Genomic DNA, 22,969 nt, shown 5'->3' on the forward strand with positions numbered 1-22,969 from the left:
CTCTCCTTGTGAGGAAAGGGCACTCAGCCTTTTTCTGTAATGTTTTATGAGATTGTAAGAAAACGTTGGGATGGATCTCAGACCATTACTCTATAAAGAAACTTTCCTCATCCTTGATATGCTTTGGTCTGTGCTGGAATTTTACGCGCTACACACTTCAGCACTTAGCGGCCCCGTTCTGTGAGCCTGTGTGGCCTCCCACTTCACGACTGACCCGTTCTGTGAGCCTGTGTGGCCTCCCACTTCACGACTGACCCGTTCTGTGAGCCTGTGTGGCCTCCCACTTCACGACTGACCCGTTCTGTGAGCCTGTGTGGCCTCCCACTTCACGACTGACCCGTTCTGTGAGCCTGTGTGGCCTCCCACTTCACGACTGACCCGTTCTGTGAGCCTGTGTGGCCTCCCACTTCACGACTGACCCGTTCTGTGAGCCTGTGTGGCCTCCCACTTCACGACTGACCCGTTCTGTGAGCCTGTGTTGCCTCCCACTTCACGACTGACCTGTTCTGTGAGCCTGTGTGGCCTCCCACTTCACGACTGACCCGTTCTGTGAGCCTGTGTGGCCTCCCACTTCACGACTGACCGATCTGTGAGCCTGTGTGGCCTCCCACTTCACGACTGACGCGTTCTGTGATCTTGTGTGGCCTATCACTTCACGACTGACCCGTTCTGTGATCTTGTGTAGCCTATCACTTCACGACTGACCCGTTCTGTGAGCCTGTGTGGCCTCCCACTTCACGACTGACCCGTTCTGTGAGCCTGTGTGGCCTCCCACTTCACGACTGACCAGTTCTGTGAGCCTGTGTGGCCTCCCACTTCACGACTGACCTGTTCTGTGATCTTGTGTGGCCTATCACTTCACGACTGACCCGTTCTGTGATCTTGTGTAGCCTATCACTTCACGACTGACCCGTTCTGTGAGCCTGTGTGGCCTCCCACTTCACGACTGACCCGTTCTGTGAGCCTGTGTGGCCTCCCACTTCACGACTGACCAGTTCTGTGAGCCTGTGTGGCCTATCACTTCACGACTGACCTGTTCTGTGAGCCTGTGCGGCCTATCACTTCACGACTGACCTGTTCTGTGATCTTGTGTGGCCTATCACTTCACGACTGACCCGTTCTGTGATCTTGTGTAGCCTATCACTTCACGACTGACCCGTTCTGTGAGCCTGTGTGGCCTCCCACTTCACGACTGACCCGTTCTGTGAGCCTGTGTGGCCTCCCACTTCACGACTGACCAGTTCTGTGAGCCTGTGTGGCCTATCACTTCACGACTGACCTGTTCTGTCAGCCTGTGCGGCCTATCACTTCACGACTGACCTGTTCTGTGAGCCTGTGTGGCCTCCCACTTCACGACTGACCTGTTCTGTGAGCCTGTGCGGCCTATCACTTCACGACTGACCTGTTCTGTGAGCCTGTGTGGCCTCCCACTTCACGACTGACCCGTTCTGTGAGCCTGTGTGGCCTCCCACTTCACGACTGACCTGTTCTGTGAGCCTGTGTGGGCTATCACTTCACGACTGACCTGTTCTGTGAGCCTGTGCGGCCTATCACTTCACGACTGACCTGTTCTGTGAGCATGTGTGGCCTCCCACTTCACGACTGACCCGTTCTGTGAGCCTGTGTGGCCTCCCACTTCACGACTGGCCCATTCTGTGAGCCTGTGTGGCCCATCACTTCACGACTGACCTGTTCTGTGAGCCTGTGTGGCCTCCCACTTCACGACTGACCCGTTCTGTGAGCCTGTGTGGCCTCCCACTTCACGACTGACCCGTTCTGTGAGCCTGTGTGGCCTCCCACTTCACGACTGACCCGTTCTGTGAGCTTGTGTGGCCTCCCACTTCACGACTGACCCGTTCTGTGAGCCTGTGTGGCCTCCCACTTCACGACTGACCCGTTCTGTGAGCCTGTGTGGCCTCCCACTTCACGACTGACCCGTTCTGTGAGCCTGTGTGGCCTCCCACTTCACGACTGACCCGTTCTGTGAGCCTGTGTGGCCTCCCACTTCACGACTGACCCGTTCTGTGAGCCTGTGTGGCCTCCCACTTCACGACTGACCTGTTCTGTGAGCCTGTGTGGCCTCCCACTTCACAACTGACCCGTTCTGTGAGCCTGTGTGGCCTCCCACTTCACGACTGACCTGTTCTGTGAGCCTGTGTGACCTATCACTGACTGACCTGTTCTGTGAGCCTGTGTGGCCTCCCACTTCACGACTGACCCGTTCTGTGAGCCTGTGTGGCCTCCCACTTCACGACTGACCTGTTCTGTAAACCTGTGTGGCCTCCCACTTCACGACTGACCTGTTCTGTGAGCCTGTGTGGCCTCCCACTTCACGACTGACCTGTTCTGTGAGCCTGTGTGGCCTCCCACTTCACGACTGACCCGTTCTGTGAGTCTGTGTGGCCTATCACTTCACGACTGACCCGTTCTGTTAGTCTGTGTGGCCTATCACTTCACGACTGACCTGTTCTGTGAGTCTGTGTGGCCTCCCCCTTCACGACTGACCTGTTCTGTGAGCCTGTGTGGCCTCCCACTTCTCGACTGACCTGTTCTGTGAGCCTGTGTGGCCTATCACTGACTGACCTGTTCTGTGAGCCTGTGTGGCCTCCCACTTCACGACTGACCCATTCTGTGAGCCTGTATGGCCTCCCACTTCACGACTGACCTGTTCTGTGAGTCTGTGTGGCCTCCCACTTCACGACTGACCTGTTCTGTGAGCCTGTGTGGCCTCCCACTTCACGACTGACCCGTTCTGTGAGCCTGTGTGGCCTATCACTGACTGACCCGTTCTGTGAGCCTGTGTGGCCTCCCACTTCACGACTGACCCGTTCTGTGAGCTTGTGTGGCCTCCCACTTCACGACTGACCTGTTCTGTGAGCCTGTGTGGCCTATCACTTCACGACTGACCCGTTCTGTGAGCCTGTGTGGCCTCCCACTTCACGACTGACCCGTTCTGTGAGCCTGTGTGGCCTCCCACTTCACGATTGACCCGTTGTTGCTCCTAGACGTTTCCACTTCACAAGAACAGCACTTACAGTTGACCGGGACAGCTCTAACAGGGCAGAAACTCCACAAACTGACTTGCTGGAAAGCATGGTCTACTATGATGGTGCCAAGTTGAAAGTCACTGAGGTCTTCAGTAAGGCCATTCTACTGCAAAGGTTTGTCTATGGAGATTGCATTGTTGTGTGCCCAAGAACAAAATGGAATCTGTCCTCATACAGGATGACATTGGGAAGCAGCGGCTCGTTGCATACTACTCTAAGAGACTTGACAGTGTGGTGAGAGGGTTGGTGTGTTGCCTCAGAGCTGTACCAGCTGCTACAGATGCAGTGTTAGCCTGTACTGGCCCGTTGCATACTACTCTAAGAGACTTGACAGTGTGGTGAGAGGGTTGGTGTGTTGCCTCAGAGCTCTACCAGCTGCTACAGATGCAGTGTTAGCCTGTACTGACATTGTGTAAATGTGCACTTTAACCTTTAAAGTTCCTCACACCATTCATGCTCTCATTTCACAGACACATACTGCTCACCTGTTCATCTCGTAATGAAAAATGTAGAAGTTGAGCAAGTTGGGGTGGGGGGTGGGGGGATGTGACGGTGTATGGACAAAGAGGAAAAATACCCTCCTCCTCTAACACTGGAATTACACACACATCAGCAGACAACAACGTTACTCTCCACACATTCCCTCTTGCTCACCTGGGATCTGTCCTGCTCTACCCACAAACCACAAGTAACCCAGCGTCATGTACAAAGAAAAGATTACTAGATGAAAAAAACATTAGATGATGAGTTCTCTTCCTCCTCCTCCTCCTCCTCCTCCTCCTCCTTTTGGTTCTCCATGCAGCCTCCACAGGCAGACAGCGCCCTCCAGTGGGTCTGCCAGGCTCTACCACGAATATACAGCTGGGACCCCAGTTCATTAGGGAGCCAGTGGGTCTGCCAGGCTCTACCACGACATACAGCTGGGACCCCAGTTCATTAGGGAGCCAGTGGGTCTGCCAGGCTCTACCACAACATACAGCTGGGACCCCAGTTCATTAGGGAGCCAGTGGGTCTGCTAGGCTCTACCACAACATACAGCTGGGACCCCAGTTCATTAGGGAGCCAGTGGGTCTGCCAGGCTCTACCACAACATACAGCTGGGACCCCAGTTCATTAGGGAGCCAGTGGGTCTGCCAGGCTCTACCACGACATACAGCTGGGACCCCAGTTCATTAGGGAGCCAGTGGGTCTGCCAGGCTCTACCACAACATACAGCTGGGACCCCAGTTCATTAGGGAGCCAGTGGGTCTGCCAGGCTCTACCACGACATACAGCTGGGACCCCAGTTCATTAGGGAGCCAGTGGGTCTGCCAGGCTCTACCACAACATATAGCTGGGACCCCAGTTCATTAGGGAGCCAGTGGGTCTGCCAGGCTCTACCACAACATACAGCTGGGACCCCAGTTCATTAGGGAGCCAGTGGGTCTGCCAGGCTCTACCACAACATACAGCTGGGACCCCAGTTCATTAGGGAGCCAGTGGGTCTGCCAGGCTCTACCACAACATATAGCTGGGACCCCAGTTCATTAGGGAGCCAGTGGGTCTGCCAGGCTCTACCACAACATATAGCTGGGACCCCAGTTCATTAGGGAGCCAGTGGGTCTGCTAGGCTCTACCACAACATACAGCTGGGACCCCAGTTCATTAGGGAGCCAGTGGGTCTGCCAGGCTCTACCACAACATATAGCTGGGACCCCAGTTCATTAGGGAGCCAGTGGGTCTGCCAGGCTCTACCACAACATACAGCTGGGACCCCAGTTCATTCGGGAGCCAGTGGGTCTGCCAGGCTCTACCACAACATATAGCTTATAGTATAGTATTAACTAGATCACCCCTCTGTCTTCCTGACTGAGTAACTAGATCACCCCTCTGTCTTCCTGACTGTTTTAACTAGAACACCCCTCTCTGTCTTCCTGACTGTAGTAACTAGATCACCTCTCTGTCTTCCTGACTGAGTAACTAGATCACCCCTCTGTCTTCCTGACTGTAGTAACTAGATCCCCTCTCTGTCTTCCTGACTGTAGTAACTAGATCACCTCTCTGTCTTCCTGACTGTAGTAACTAGATCACCTCTCTGTCTTCCTGACTGTAGTAACTAGATCACCTCTCTGTCTTCCTGACTGTAGTAACTAGATCCCCTCTCTGTCTTCCTGACTGTAGTAACTAGATCACCTCTCTGTCTTCCTGACTGTATTAACTAGATCACCTCTCTGTCTTCCTGACTGTAGTAACTAGATCACCTCTCTGTCTTCCTGACTGTAGTAACTAGATCACCACTCTGTCTTCCTGACTGTATTAACTAGATCACCTCTCTGTCTTCCTGACTGTATTATACTAATTATGTTTCTACTGAGTGTACAAAAAACAACGCCTTCCTAATATTGAGTTGCCCCGCCCCCCCCCTTTTGCACTCAGAACAGTCTCAATTCGTTGGGGGATGGACTCTACAAGGTGTTGAAAGTGTTCCACAGGGATGCTGGCCCATGTAGACTCTACAAGGTGTTGAAAGGGTTCCACAGGGATGCTGGCCCATGTAGACTCTACAAGGTGTTGAAAGGGTTCCACAGGGATGCTAGCCCATGTTGACTCTACAAGGTGTTGAAAGGGTTCCACAGGGATGCTGGCCCATGTTGACTCTACAAGGTGTTGAAAGCGTTCCACAGGGATGCTGGCCCATGTTGACTCTACAAGGTGTTGAAAGGGTTCCACAGGGATGCTGGCCCATGTTGACTCCACAAGGTGTTGAAAGGGTTCACAGGGATGCTGGCCCATGTTGACTCTACAAGGTGTTGAAGCGTTCCACAGGGATGCTGGCCCATGTTGACTCTATTAGAGATCACTATGTATACAGGTAAGGACAGGGATATTGCCCCTCAGTGTGTCAACAGGCCGCTATTAGAGATCACTATGTATACAGGTAAGGACAGGGATATTGGCCCTCAGTGTGTCAACAGGCCGCTATTAGAGATCACTATGTACACAGGTAAGGACAGGGATATTGCCCCTCAGTGTGTCAACAGGCCGCTATTAGAGATCACTATGTACACAGGTAAGGACAGGGATATTGGCCCTCAGTGTGTCAACAGGCCGCTATTAGAGATCACTATGTACACAGGTAAGGACAGGGATATTGCCCCTCAGTGTGTCAACAGGCCGCTATTAGAGATCACTATGTACACAGGTAAGAACAGGGATATTGCCCCTCAGTGTGTCAACAGGCCGCTATTAGAGATCACTATGTACACAGGTAAGAACAGGGATATTGCCCCTCAGTGTGTCAACAGGCCGCTATTAGAGATCACTATGTACACAGGTAAGAACAGGGATATTGCCCCTCAGTGTGTCAACAGGCCGCTATTAGAGATCACTATGTACACAGGTAAGGACAGGGATATTGCCCCTCAGTGTGTCAACAGGCCGCTATTAGAGATCACTATGTACACAGGTAAGGACAGGGATATTGCCCCTCAGTGTGTCAACAGGCCGCTATTAGAGATCACTATGTACACAGGTAAGGACAGGGATATTGCCCCTCAGTGTGTCAACAGGCCGCTATTAGAGATCACTATGTACACAGGTAAGGACAGGGATATTGCCCCTCAGTGTGTCAACAGGCCGCTATTAGAGATCACTATGTACACAGGTAAGGACAGGGATATTGCCCCTCAGTGTGTCAACAGGCCGCTATTAGAGATCACTATGTACACAGGTAAGAACAGGGATATTGCCCCTCAGTGTGTCAACAGGCCGCTATTAGAGATCACTATGTACACAGGTAAGAACAGGGATATTGCCCCTCAGTGTGTCAACAGGCCGCTATTAGAGATCACTATGTACACAGGTAAGAACAGGGATATTGCCCCTCAGTGTGTCAACAGGCAGCTATTAGAGATCACTATGTACACAGGTAAGGACAGGGATATTGCCCCTCAGTGTGTCAACAGGCCGCTATTAGAGATCACTATGTACACAGGTAAGAACAGGGATATTGCCCCTCAGTGTGTCAACAGGCCGCTATTAGAGATCACTATGTACACAGGTAAGGACAGGGATATTGCCCCTCAGTGTGTCAACAGGCCGCTATTAGAGATCACTATGTACACAGGTAAGAACAGGGATATTGCCCCTCAGTGTGTCAACAGGCCGCTATTAGAGATCACTATGTACACAGGTAAGAACAGGGATATTGCCCCTCAGTGTGTCAACAGGCCGCTGTTAGAGATCACTATGTACACAGGTAAGAACAGGGATATTGCCCCTACATGTGTCAACAGTATTAGAATAGTAGAGGAGAGACTTTGTAACTACCGTGACCAAGAAGAGGTAGAGAATGAAATTCACTCAATACTCTATTGGCCTTTAAAAGACGGTATACAGGCGTTTCTATTCCAGACAGCCCACTAGGTGGGAGGGCCTGGGAGAACCCTGGCATTATTCTATATACAGGTGTTTCTTTTCCAGACAGCCCACTAGGTGGGATGGCCTGGGAGAACCCTGGCATTATTCTATATACAGGTGTTTCTATTCCAGACAGCCCACTAGGTGGGAGGGCTTGGGAGAACCCTGGCATTAGTATATAAACAGGTGTTTCTATTCCAGACAGCCCACTAGGTGGGAGGGCCTGGGAGAACCCTGGCATTATTCTATATACAGGTGTTTCTATTCCAGACAGCCCACTAGGTGGGAGGGCCTGGGAGAACCCTGGCATTATTCTATATACAGGTGTTTCTATTCCAGACAGCCCACTAGGTGGGAGGGCCTGGGAGAACCCTGGCATTACTATATATACAGGTGTTTCTATTCCAGACAGCCCACTAGGTGGGAGGGCCTGGGAGAACCCTGGCATTATTTGGCTGATCGAAGAGGAAAACCTGAACGTTGTTTTGTCCATTCTATATTCAAGCCAATTTGTTTGATGAAGCCTGGAATAAGAGAAAAAGGCCAACCTATAATTAAATTACATATTTAGTTCTAGGTGTACATCAAGTCCATGTGCGTATGGATTGTGAGTAGGCTTATACAGTTGAAGTCGGAAGTTTACATACACTTAGGTTGGAGTCAGTAAAACTCATTTTTCAACTACGCCACAAATTTCATGTTATCAATCTATAGTTTTGGCAAGTCGGTTAGGACATCTACTTTGTGCATTTTTCCAACAATTGTTTAATGACAGATTATTTCACTTCTAATTTACTGTATCACAATTCCAGTGGGCCAGAAGTGTACATACTGTCACGATTCTCGCCGAGGATGGTGCCTCTTCCTGTTCGGGCGGCGCTCGGCGGTCGTCGTCGCCGGCCTATTAGCTGCCATCGATTCCCTTTCCGCTTGTTTCTGTTTATTGGGTTGAATTGGGTACACCTGTTTTGAGTTAGTGTTTGGTTGTAGTCTATTTATCTCCTCTCCTTCATCTACACTGATTGAAGTGTATTTAGAAAGTGACACCAATAAGGGGCACCTATAACACCTGTTCTGAGTTAGTGTTTGTTTCTATTTAAGGCCCACTGGGTATTTGTGCGGGCTTGTTTTTTGTTACTCTGTTGGATGGTGTTTTTTTCGTGTATGTATTCTCCGGACTATTTTGGTCCTGTTGTTTGGGATATTTGGTATATTGTATTGTGACCTGTGTGTCGGCGTGAGCGTTTTGATGCGCCGGAGAATACATTTGACAATCTACTGAACCCTGCTCTCTGCGCCTGATTCCACCCACCACTCCTAGTAAATCGTAACACATACACTTAGTCGACTGTGCCTTTAAACAGCTTGGGAAAATTCCAGAAAATTATGTCATGGATTTAGAAGCTTCTGATAGGCTAATTAACATCATTTGAGTCAATTGGAGGTGTACCCGTGGATGTATTTCAAGGCCTACCTTCAAAGTCAGCTAGTTGCTTGACATCATGGGAAAATCAAAAGAAATCAGCCAAGACCTCAGGAAAAAAATGGTAAACCTCCACAAGTCTGGTTCATCCTTGGGAGCAATTTCCAAACGCGTGAAGGAACCACGGCCATCAGTGTAAACAAAGGTACGCAACACCAAGTATAAACACCATTGGACCACGCAGCCGCGAAGCCGTCATATTGCTCAGGAAGGAGACGCGTTCTGTCTCCTAGAGAGGAACGTACTTTGGTGTGAAAAGTACAAATCAATCCTAGAACAACAGCAAAGGACCTTGTGAAGATGCTGGAGGAAACAGGTACAAAAGTATCTATATCCGCAGTAAAACGGGTCCTATATCGACATAACCTGAAAGGCCACTCAGCAAGGAAGAAGCCACTGCTCCAAAACCACTATAGAAAAGCCAGACTACGGTTTTCATCTGCACATGAGGACAAATATCGTACATTTTGGAGAAATGTCCTGTGGTCTGATGAAACAAAAATATAACTATTTTGCCATAATGACCATTGTTATGTTTGGAAGAAAAAGGGGGTGGCTTGCAAGCTGAAGAACACCATCCCAAACATGAAGCACGGGGGTGGCAGCATCATGTTGTAGGGGTTCTTTGCTGCAGAAGGGACTGGTGCACTTCACAAAATAGATGGCTTCATGAGGAAGAAAAGTATGTGGGTATATTGAAGCAACATCTCAAGACATCAGTCAGGAAGTTAAAGGTTGGTGCAAATGGGTCTTCCAAATAGACAATGACCCCAAGCAAAATGGCTTAAGGGCAACAAAGTCAAGTATTGGAGTGCCCATCACAAAGCCCTGACCTCAATTCCATAGAAAATGTGTGGGGAGAACTGAAAAAGTGTGTGCGAGCAAGGAGGCCTACAAACCTGACTCAGTTACACCAGCTCTGTCAGGAGGAATGGGCCAAAATGCAACTTATTATGGGAAGCTTGTGGAAGGCTACCCGAAACATATGTCCCAAGTTTAAACAATTTAAAGGCAATACTACTAAATACTAATTGAGTTTATGTAAACTTCTGACCCACTGGGAATGTGATGAAAGAAATAAAAGCTGAAATAAATAATTTTCTCTACTATTATTCTGACATTTCACATTCTTAAAATAAAGTGGTGATCCTACCTGACCTAAGACAGGGAATGTTTACTAGAATTAAATGTCAGGAATTGTGAAACACTGACTTTAAATGTATTTGGCTAAAGTATGTATACACTTCCAATATCAACTGTACATATATGTACTGTTTTATGTAACCTATTGTTTTCTCTTTATTCAACCTGCCATCTACCCACCTGGGGACTGAGGGTTATGAGAGAACCCCCACATCACTAGCTTCTCTTTATACAACCTGCCATCTACCCACCTGGGGACTGAGGGTTATGAGAGAACCCCCACATCACTAGCTTCTCTTTATTCAACCTGCCATCTACCCACCTGGGGACTGAGGGTTATGAGAGAACCCCCACATCACCAGCTTCTCTTTATACAACCTGCCATCTACCCACCTGGGGACTGAGGGTTATGAGGGAACCCCCACATCACTAGCTTCTCTTTATACAACCTGCCATCTACCCACCTGGGGACTGAGGGTTATGAGAGAACCCCCACATCCCTAGATTATCTTTATTCAACCTGCCATCTACCCACCTGGGGACTGAGGGTTATTAGAGAACCCCCACATCACTAGATTATCTTTATTCAACCTGTCATCTACCCACCTGGGGACTGAGTGTTATTAGAGAACCCCCACATCACTAACTTGTATGTTCTGCAGCCTTGTAAAGATAAGGAGGGGGTGACTGGGAGGCAGATTGGCATTTATTGTCATGAATCTTGCCCTGGAGGCAGTTCAGCATAGTGGTCACTAACTGGAACAGGCACAAAGTAATACAATTTGATTTTAATCCTAACCTAACCACACTGCTCACCCTTCCCTTAAGTGGTGCAGATACAAAGGACACACACACACACACACAAACACAAACACAAACACAAACACGCACACACACACACACTGGGCTCCTGAGTTGTGCAGTGGTCTAAGGCACTACATTTCAGTGCAAGAGGCACCACTACAGTCCCTGGTTCAAATCCAGGCTGCATCACATCTGGCCCTGAGTCCCATGATGCACATACCCCTCCGGGGTAGGCCGTCAATGTAAATAATGATTTGTTCATAACTGACTTGCCTAGTTAAATAGACACTTACATTTTGTTTTTTTTTTCTGATTAAAGAAACAAAAGCTGAAATAAATCATTCTCTCTACTATTATTCTGACATTTCACATTCTTTAAAAAAAAGTGGTGATCCTAACTGACCTAAGACAGGGAATGTTTACTAGAATTAAATGTCAGGAATTGTTTTGCTGGGGTCAGTATTGAGTAGCTTGGATGAATAAGGTGCCCAGAGTAAACTGCCTGCTACTCAGTCCCAGTTGCTAATATATGCACACTCGGAACTTTCTAAAACTGTTTGAATGATGTCTGTGAGTATAACAGAACTCATTTGGCAGAGAAAAAAATCCAACCAGGAAGTGGGAAATCCGAGGTTGGTCGTTTTTCAAATCATTCCCTATTGAAGATACAGTGGGATATTGATCATATTGATCATGTTGCACTTCCTAAGGCTTCCACTAGATATCAACAGTCTTTAGAACCTTGTTTGATGCTTCTACTGTGAAGTGGGGCCGAATGAGAGGGGAATGAGTCAGGTGTCTGGCAGAGAGCCACGAGCTGGTCATTTCACATGTGTTGTAGCTGCGTTCCATTGCTTCTTTTTTTTGCCCCGCTCGTTCATGTGAGAGCGACCTGGTTTCCATTGCATTTCTACAGACAAAGGAATTCTCCGGTTGGAACATTATTGAAGATTTATGATAAAAACATCCTAAAGATTGATTCTACACTTCATTTGACATGTTTCTATGGACTGTAACGTAACTTTTGGACTTTGTATGCAACTGGTGAACTCGCTTCGTGAGTTTGGATTTGTTTACCAAATGTGCTAACACAAGAAGCTATTTGGACTTAAATGATGGACATTATCGAACAAAACAAACATTTATTGTGGAACTGGGATTCCTGGGAGTGTAACGGCTTTCTGTGGAAGAAGGTGAGGACCAAGATGCAGCGTTGTACGTCATATTTGTTTATTGTCACTGAACACTAAATACAAAAATAACAAAGGGAATAACCAAAACAGTCCTGAAAGGTGAAAAACACTAAACAGAAATTAACTACCCACAAAACCCGTGGGCAAGAGCTACCTAAGTATGGTTCCCAATCAGAGACAACGATAGACAGCTGTCCCTGATTGAGAACCATACCCTACCAAAAACAAAGAAATACAAAAACATAGAATAGAATGCCCACCCTAGTCACACCTTGGCCTAACCAAAATAGAGAATAAAAGCCTCTATGGCCAGGGCGTGACAGGGAGTGCATTCTGATGAAGATCATCAAAGGTAAGTGAATATTTACACAATATGGCGGATATCTTTTTGGCTTGTTTTGTCTCTAAGCGCTGTATTCAGATTATTGCATGGTTTGCGTTTTCCGTAATGCTTTTTTGAAATCTGACACAGCGGTTGCAGGAGAAGTGGATCTAAAATTCCATGCATAACACTTGTATCTTGATCAACGTTTATTATGAGTATTTCTGTAAATTGATATTGCTCTCTAAAAAATCACCGGATGTTTTTGGAACTACTGAACATAACGTGCCAATGTATACTGAGATTTTTTTATATAAATATGAACTTTATCAAACAAAACATATATGTATTGTGTAACATGAAGCCCTATGAGTGTCATCTGATGAAGATCATCAAAGGTTAGTGATTAATTCTCTCTATTTCTGAATTTTGTGACTCCTCTCTTTGGCTGGAAAAATGGTTGTGTTTTTCTGTGACTTGACGGTGACCTAACATAATTGTTTGTCGTGCTTTCGCTGTAAAGCCTATCTGAAATTGGACACTGGTTGGATTAACAAGAAGTTTATCTTTAAAATGGTGTGAAATACTTGTATGTTTGAGCAATTTTAATTATGGGATTTTGTTATTGCCTAGACAATCATGTTGATTCTTCGTATTCGGTGGGGGGAGCTGCAACTCAATATTAGGAAGGTGTTGTTATTGTTTTGTACACACTGGAAACTGTTGAGCGTGAAAACCCAGCAGCGTTGCAGTTCTTGACATGAACAGGTGCATCTGGCACCTACTATCATACCCCGTTTAAAGGCACTTAAATCTATTGTCTTCACCCTCTGAATGGCACAATCCATCTCTCAGTTGTCTCAAGGCTCCAAAATATTTTTTTAACCTGTCTTCTCCCCTTTATCTACACTGATTAAAGTGGATTCACCTGGTCAGTCTAGGTCATGGAAAGAGCAGGTGACCTTAATGTTTTGTACACTCAGTGTATATTTGCCAAAAGGAGACAACAATAAGATAGGGAGAGTCCCTCAAACAACAATAAGATAGGGAGAGTCCCTCAAACAACAATAAGATAGGGAGAGTCCCTGACACAACAATAAGATAGGGAGAGTCCCTCACACAACAATAAGATAGGGAGAGACCCTCACACAACAATAAGATAGGGAGAGACCCTCACACAACAATAAGATAGGGAGAGTCCCTCACACAACAATAAGATAGGGAGAGTCCCTCACACAACAATAAGATAGGGATAGTCCCTCACACAACAATAAGATAGGGAGAGACCCTCACACAACAATAAGATAGGGAGAGACCCTCACACAACAATAAGATAGGGAGAGACCCTCACACAACAACAAGATAGGGAGAGACCCTCACACAACAATAAGATAGGGAGAGTCCCTCAAACAACAATAAGATAGGGAGAGTCCCTCACACAACAATAAGATAGGGAGAGACCCTCACACAACAATAAGATAGGGAGAGACCCTCACACAACAATAAGATAGGGAGAGTCCCTCACACAACAATAAGATAGGGAGAGTCCCTCACACAACAATAAGATAGGGATAGTCCCTCACACAACAATAAGATAGGGAGAGACCCTCACACAACAATAAGATAGGGAGAGACCCTCACACAACAATAAGATAGGGAGAGTCCCTCACACAACAACAAGATAGGGAGAGACCCTCACGCAACAATAAGATAGGGAGAGACCCTCACGCAACAATAAGATAGGGAGAGACCCTCACGCAACAATAAGATAGGGAGAGTCCCTCACATAACAATAAGATGGGGAGAGTCCCTCACACAACAATAAGATAGGGAGAGTCCCTCACACAACAATAAGATGGGGAGAGTCCCTCACACAACAATAAGATAGGGAGAGTCCCTCACACAACAATAAGATAGTGAGAGACCCTCACACAACACTAAGATAGGGAGAGACCCTCACACAACAATAAGATAGGGAGAGACCCTCACACAACAATACCATAGGGAGAGACCCTCACACAACAACAAGATAGGGAGAGACCCTCACACAACAATAAGATAGGGAGAGACCCTCACACAACAACAAGATAGGGAGAGTCCCTCAAACAACAATAAGATAGGGAGAGTCCCTCACACAACAATAAGATAGGGAGAGACCCTCACACAACAATAAGATAGGGAGAGACCCTCACACAACAATAAGATAGGGAGAGTCCCTCACACAACAATAAGATAGGGAGAGTCCCTCACACAACAATAAGATAGGGATAGTCCCTCACACAACAATAAGATAGGGAGAGACCCTCACACAACAATATGATAGGGAGAGACCCTCACACAACAATAAGATAGGGAGAGTCCCTCACACAACAACAAGATAGGGAGAGACCCTCACGCAACAATAAGATAGGGAGAGACCCTCACGCAACAATAAGATAGGGAGAGACCCTCACGCAACAATAAGATAGGGAGAGTCCCTCACGCAACAATAAGATAGGGAGAGTCCCTCACGCAACAATAAGATAGGGAGACTCCCTCACACAACAATAAGATGGGGAGAGTCCCTCACACAACAATAAGATAGGGAGAGTCCCTGACACAACAATAAGATAGGGAGAGTCCCTCACACAACAATAAGATAGGGAGAGACCCTCACACAACAATAAGATAGGGAGAGTCCCTCACACAACAATAAGATAGGGAGAGTCCCTCACACAACAATAAGATAGGGAGAGTCCCTCACACAATAATAAGATAGGGAGAGTCCCTCACACAACAATAAGATAGGGAGAGTCCCTCACACAACAATAAGATGGGGAGAGTCCCTCACACAACAATAAGATAGGGAGAGTCCCTCACACAACAATAAGATAGGGAGAGTCCCTCACACAACAATAAGATACGGAGAGTCCCTCACACAACAATAAGATAGTGAGAGACCCTCACACAACACTAAGATAGGGAGAGTCCCTGACACAACAATAAGATAGGGAGAGTCCCTCACACAACAATAAGATAGGGAGAGTCCCTCACACAACAATAAGATGGGGAGAGTCCCTCACACAACAATAAGATAGGGAGAGTCCCTCACACAACAATAAGATAGGGAGAGTCCCTCACACAACAATAAGATAGGGAGAGTCCCTCACACAACAATAAGATAGAGAGAGTCCCTCACACAACAATAAGATAGGGAGAGTCCCTCACACAACAATAAGATAGGGAGAGTCCCTCACACAACAATAAGATAGGGAGAGACCCTCACACAACAATAAGATAGGGAGAGTCCCTCACACAACAATAAGATAGGGAGAGTCCCTCACACAACAATAAGATAGGGAGAGTCCCTCACACAACAATAAGATAGAGAGAGACCCTCACACAACAATAAGATAGGGAGAGTCCCTCACACAACAATAAGATAGGGAGAGACCCTCACACAACAATAAGATAGGGAGAGTCCCTCACACAACAATAAGATAGGGAGAGTCCCTCACACAACAATAAGATAGGGAGAGACCTGGGACTGGGAAGTTCTCAGTGTCCCTGGCAAGGTCTCCCCGGATCTGGCTCAGACAGATAGTCTGTTCTCAAAACACTAGACACATTGTTCCCAAACGTTGATTCTGACTAAAACCACACAGTTTTATAACAAAATCATCGAATGAGTCTAACACTTACACACATGTGTTATAATAATCTAATGATTCAAATTAAGTTCATACAACCACATGGTATCAGACCTATGGTTTCATACGATCACATGGTATCAGACCTATGGTTTCATACGATCACATGGTATCAGACCTATGGTTTCATACGATCACATGGTATCAGACCTATGGTTTCATACGATCACATGGTATCAGACCTATGGTTTCATACGATCACATGGTATCAGACCTATGGTTTCATACGATCACATGGTATCAGACCTATGGTTTCATACGATCACATGGTATCAGACCTATGGTTTCATACGATCACATGGTATCAGACCTATGGTTTCATACGATCACATGGTATCAGACCTATGGTTTCATACGATCACATGGTATCAGACCTATGGTTTCATACGATCACATGGTATCAGACCTATGGTTTCATACAATCACATGGTATCAGACCTATGGTTTCATACGATCACATGGTATCAGACCTATGGTTTCAGGATGGTAACATTCTAATCATTTATTAAAACACATTTCCTTATCAATCCACCCTTAAATGACTAGATGATACATCCTGAAACTAATATCCTACAAGGTAACATAACAAATAATCCTAATTAATACAAGGGAATATAATGTACATCAGATATTCATTCATGACTGTTATCGGTCTAAATCCAATTGTAGCACTTCCGTTAGGGTTTTTATTACAAGCTTTATAAAAATACGTTCTTATCCCTCAAAAATAACAGTCTCATCCAACACTGGCTCCTCATAGCTGAAAGAAACGGAATCCTCTGCTAGCCCTTGAAGCTCGAACTCGTCATCACACAGACCAGCGCTCGAAATCGGTCCATACCTCATCACCATCTGTTGCCCTACCGACCTTTCCAGAGTCTTGATAAGCAAAACTGTCACACAAGGTACCAAACAAACCCCACACAGAACCAAAACACTCATACAGGTGAAGGTTGCCCACAACACAGTGATAATGACATTTTTCAATTTCCAAAGCACACTGTCAAACCAATTTGTTAGAGAAATATCGACCCCACAGTTCTCATCCAATTCGTGAGCTAGGGTTGTTAATAAAGTAGTGTAGACTACAGTAGGCTACATAGACCTGTTTTACCCCATTAATAAAGTAGTGTAGACTACAGTAGGCTACATAGACCTGTTTTACCCATTGGTAAAGTAGTGTAGACTACAGTAGGCTACATAGACCTGTTTTACCCATTAATAAAGTAGTGTAGACTACAGTAGGCTACATAGACCTGTTTTACCCATTAGTAAAGTAGTGTAGACTACAATAGGCTACATAGACCTGTTTTACTCCATTAATAAAGTAGTGTAGACTACAGTAGGCTACATAGACCTGTTTTACCCATTAATTCAGTAGTGTAGACTACAGTAGGCTACATAGACCTGTTTTACCCATTAATAAAGTAGTGTAGACTACAGTAGGGCACATAGACCTGTTTTACCCATTAATAAAGTAGTGTAGACTACAGTAGGCTACATAGACACAGTGTCTCCTGACCCCTCCTGTCTCAGCCTCCAGTATTTATGCTGCAGTAGTTTATGTGTTGGGGGGCTAGGGTCAATTTGTTATATCTGGAGTATTTCTCCTGTCCTATTCGGTGTCCTGTGTGAATTTAAGTTTGCGCTCTCTAATTCTCTCTTTCTCTCTTTCTTTCTCTCTCTCGGAGGACCTGAGCCCTAGGACCATGCCTCAGGACTACCTGACATGATGACTCCTTGCTGTCCCCAGTCCACCTGGCCGTGCTGCTGCTCCAGTTTCAACTGTTCTGCCTTATTATTATTGGACCATGCTGGTCATTTATGAACATTTGAACATCTTGGCCATGTTCTGTTATAATCTCCACCCGGCACAGCCAGAAGAAGACTGGCCACCCCACATAGCCTGGTTCCTCTCTAGGTTTCTTCCTAGGTTTTGGCCTTTCTAGGGAGTTTTTCCTAGCCACCGTGCTTCTTCAATGCCAACCTGCATTGCTTGCTGTTTGGGGTTTTAGGCTGGGTTTCTGTACAGCACTTTGAGATATCAGCTGATGTACGAAGGGCTATATAAATAAATTTGATTTGATTTGATAGACCTGTTTTTACCCACCAATCAACACAGAGAAATAAACAAAACATTATAATTTAATAGAGATATTGGTGATTTTATAAACTAAATCTGATCAAAATTATATTTTGTCAATGAAATGAATGAATGTATTGTGTACTAATCAAATATATTAAACATGTCGTTAAATTTGTAGTGTAGACCTATTCACTGTGCAAATATTATATGCAAATATTATATGTTAATTATGTCCATTTGTAGTGTAGACCTATTCATTGTGCTAATATTATATGCTAATTATGTTCTGACCCACCGACTTTAACTCAGAAAACAATTGTCCTGAAGCCAAACCTAGTTGACGAACCCTGTTTTAAAGTATTCCATGGCCTTTACTGGCCAACTGCTGTTATGGTTATGATATACTATGGTGTTGTGTCACTAGACTTTGACCAGATATTATTACATCCAAAGATCAACTGAACCTAGAACACAGATACAGAGACACTTGTCATCAGGAAGGTTCTCTCTCAGCACAATGGAAAATATCTCAATGACTTGACATGTTCTGGTTGTGAATTCAGGCTACAAGGTAAGACTCTTCCCAGGGATTATTGTAAAGTGTGTAGAGACATTAAATGTCTGGTGTAATGTTAGTATAGTGAATGACAGTATAACACTCCTAACAGTAGAGACATTAAATGTCTGGTGTTTTTTTAGTATAGTGAATGACAGGAAAACACTCAGATGTAACAGTCCATTTCACCTGGGACAGCTACGTGACAGTTCAATCATACTAAATGGAGCTAACTGGGTGTAGTCAAGTCACATTATAACATGTTGTTCATATAGCTAACTGGGTGTAGTCAAGTCACATTATAACATGTTGTTCATATAGCTAACTGGGTGTAGTCAAGTCACATTATAACATGTTGTTCATATAGCTAACTGGGTGTAGTCAAGTCACATTATAACATGTTGTTTATATAGCTAACTGGGTGTAGTCAAGTCACATTAAAACATGTTGTTCATATAGCTAACTGGGTGTAGTCAAGTCACATTATAACATGTTGTTCATATAGCTAACTGGGTGTAGTCAAGTCACATTATAACATGTTGTTCATATAGCTAACTGGGTGTAGTCAAGTCACATTATAACATGTTGTTCATATAGCTAACTGGGTGTAGTCAAGTCACATTAAAACATGTTGTTCATATAGCTAACTGGGTGTAGTCAAGTCACATTATAACATGTTGTTCATATAGCTAACTGGGTGTAGTCAAGTCACATTATAACATGTTGTTCATATAGCTAACTGGGTGTAGTCAAGTCACATTATAACATGTTGTTCATATAGCTAACTGGGTGTAGTCAAGTCACATTATAACATGTTGTTCATATAGCTAACTGGGTGTAGTCAAGTCACATTATAACATGTTGTTTATATAGCTAACTGGGTGTAGTCAAGTCACATTAAAACATGTTGTTCATATAGCTAACTGGGTGTAGTCAAGTCACATTATAACATGTTGTTCATATAGCTAACTGGGTGTAGTCAAGTCACATTATAACATGTTGTTCATATAGCTAACTGGGTGTAGTCAAGTCACATTAAAACATGTTGTTCATATAGCTAACTGGGTGTAGTCAAGTCACATTATAACATGTTGTTCATATAGCTAACTGGGTGTAGTCAAGTCATATTCAAAAACATGTTGTTCATATAGCTAACTGGGTGTAGTCAAGTCACATTATAACATGTTGTTCATATAGCTAACTGGGTGTAGTCAAGTCACATTATAACATGTTGTTCATATAGCTAACTGGGTGTAGTCAAGTCACATTATAACATGTTGTTCATATAGCTAACTGGGTGTAGTCAAGTCACATTATAACATGTTGTTCATATAGCTAACTGGGTGTAGTCAAGTCACATTATAACATGTTGTTCATATAGCTAACTGGGTGTAGTCAAGTCACATTATAACATGTTGTTCATATAGCTAACTGGGTGTAGTCAAGTCACATTAAAACATGTTGTTCATATAGCTAACTGGGTGTAGTCAAGTCACATTATAACATGTTGTTCATATAGCTAACTGGGTGTAGTCAAGTCACATTATAACATGTTGTTCATATAGCTAACTGGGTGTAGTCAAGTCACATTATAACATGTTGTTCATATACCTAACTGGGTGTAGTCAAGTCACATTATAACATGTTGTTCATATACCTAACTGGGTGTAGTCAAGTCACATTATAACATGTTGTTCATATAGCTAACTGGGTGTAGTCAAGTCACATTATAACATGTTGTTCATATAGCTAACTGGGTGTAGTCAAGTCACATTATAACATGTTGTTCATATAGCTAACTGGGTGTAGTCAAGTCACATTATAACATGTTGTTCATATAGCTAACTGGGTGTAGTCAAGTCACATTATAACATGTGGTTCATATATTCGTATATTGAGGTTATTTTAGTATATTTAGTATATAGTATATATTTAGTATATATTTAGTATATATAGTATATTTTAGTATATTTTTTATGTATAAATTGTAAGTCGTCTTTCAGAATATCAGAACATTTGTTGTTTTCTAAATTCCAATGAGCTCCTGCTTCCTGTGTAATTTGGTATGAAACCACTGAACAGACTTTTCTTAACATCAATATTATGAACTGAATTCAGTAACAGCATCATAATATCATACCTGTTGAACAAAGCAACACACTAGAATGAGAGAAATTATTAAAAGAGAAAGTGAGACATTATTATTAATGTTATTATATATTATATCGTTATTATTATTGTATTATATTATTATTATTATCATTATGGACAAAATGTGAAAAATATAAATCACGACTACATATTCATGTGATGCATTAAATCCCCTGACTGTTTGAATGTGTCTGTTAGTAAATGTTTTATTTCTAAGAGATAATGAATAAAAGAGAACATCTGACCTTCAAGAATTACTGTGTTAACCACAACCAACATGTTGGATCTCTGTTTAGTTGTCACTGTGTTAACCACAACCAACATGTTGGATCTCTGTTTAGTTGTCACTGTGTTAACCACAACCAACATGTTGGATCTCTGTTTAGTTGTCACTGTGTTAACCACAACCAACATGTTGGATCTCTGTTTAGTTGTCACTGTATTAACCACAACCAACATGTTGGATCTCTGTTTAGTTGTCACTGTGTTAACCACAACCAACATGTTGGATCTCTGTTTAGTTGTCACTGTGTTAACCACAACCAACATGTTGGATCTCTGTTTAGGGGTCAGTGCTCTAAAATGAGTCTCTCTGGAGCGAGAAAGGAGGGGGGCCCTGCCTCTAAAATGAGACTCTCTGGGGAGAGAAAGGAAGGGGGCCCTGCCTCTAAAATGAGTCTCTCTGGGGAGAGAGAGGAGGGGGGCCCTGCCTCTAAAATGAGACTCTCTGGGGAGAGAGAGGAGGGGGGCCCTGCCTCTAAAATGAGACTCTCTGGGGAACATGACACCAAAGCTAAGAGGTGAGATTACAATGTTGTTTGTTTCTAAAATGTGTTTCCACCATTTTTACACATTTGTTATTTATCAGACAGTATTGCTCAGGGGAACCTTGTCTGGAAAATATTGTTGTTCTAAGATTTTAATTCATAGTTTTTTGTGTATGAATTTTTGTTTTGCAAAACGCTATATAGCTGGAATGGAATGTTTGTATCCTGTATATTAGACTGTGATATGTGGTTGTCTCACCAGCACACACACACACACACACACACACGCACACGCACACACCTCTATAAAATGTTAGCATGACACAATCATTTAGCCTCTTGATTATTATCTAATATGTTGGCAGGCATAACTTTATAGTTTTTATTCTGATCATTGTTACAAGCTGAATTCTGACAATATATCCGTTATATCAACACACTCTTCACTCCTGTTGAAACCAAAAAGGGTTCTATCTTCCTACATATACAGAACCACTAAAGTTCTATATAGAACCCTTTATAGGAGGTTAGGAAGTGTCTGAGTATACAGTATATATAGAATATATATAGAACCCTTTATAGGAGGTTAGGAAGTGTCTGAGTATACAGTATATATAGAATATATATAGAACCCTTTATAGGAGGTTAGGAAGTGTCTGAGTATACAGTATATATAGAATATATATAGAACCCTTTATAGGAGGTTAGGAAGTATCTGAGTATACAGTATATATAGAATATATATAGAACCCTTTATAGGAGGTTAGGAAGTGTCTGAGTATACAGTATATATAGAATATATATAGAACCCTTTATAGGAGGTTAGGAAGTGTCTGAGTATACAGTATATATAGAATATATATATAGAACCCTTTATAGGAGGTCAGGTAGTGTCTGAGTATACAGTGTATATATAATATATATAGAACCCTTTATAGGAGGTTAGGAAGTGTCTGAGTATACAGTATATATAGACTATATATATAACCCTTTATAGGAGGTTAGGAAGTGTCTGAGTATACAGTATATATAGAATATATATAGAACCCTTTATAGGAGGTTAGGAAGTGTCTGAGTATACAGTATATATAGAATATATATATAGAACCCTTTATAGGAGGTCAGGTAGTGTCTGAGTATACAGTGTATATATAATATATATAGAACCCTTTATAGGAGGTTAGGAAGTGTCTGAGTATACAGTATATATAGACTATATATATAACCCTTTATAGGAGGTTAGGAATTGTCTGAGTATACAGTATATATAGAATATATATAGAACCCTTTATAGGAGGTCAGGAAGTGTCTGAGTATACAGTATATATAG

At 43.9% G+C, this 22,969-nt stretch overlaps 1 protein-coding gene across 1 annotated transcript in view; it reads left to right on the forward strand.

Moving 5' to 3' along the window:
- The window catches only part of LOC139405168 (NLR family CARD domain-containing protein 3-like), a 457,948-nt gene that overhangs the window by 165,054 nt on the left and 269,925 nt on the right, over positions 1-22,969 (forward strand). The window contains exon 3 of the mRNA XM_071147586.1: positions 21,446-21,672. Within this exon, the coding sequence (XP_071003687.1) occupies positions 21,446-21,672 (227 nt within the window). The remainder of the gene's footprint in view (positions 1-21,445; positions 21,673-22,969) is intronic.

The sequence above is a fragment of the Oncorhynchus clarkii genome, unplaced genomic scaffold, assembly GCF_045791955.1.
Source record: "Oncorhynchus clarkii lewisi isolate Uvic-CL-2024 unplaced genomic scaffold, UVic_Ocla_1.0 unplaced_contig_8549_pilon_pilon, whole genome shotgun sequence".
Taxonomy (NCBI): domain Eukaryota; kingdom Metazoa; phylum Chordata; class Actinopteri; order Salmoniformes; family Salmonidae; genus Oncorhynchus; species Oncorhynchus clarkii.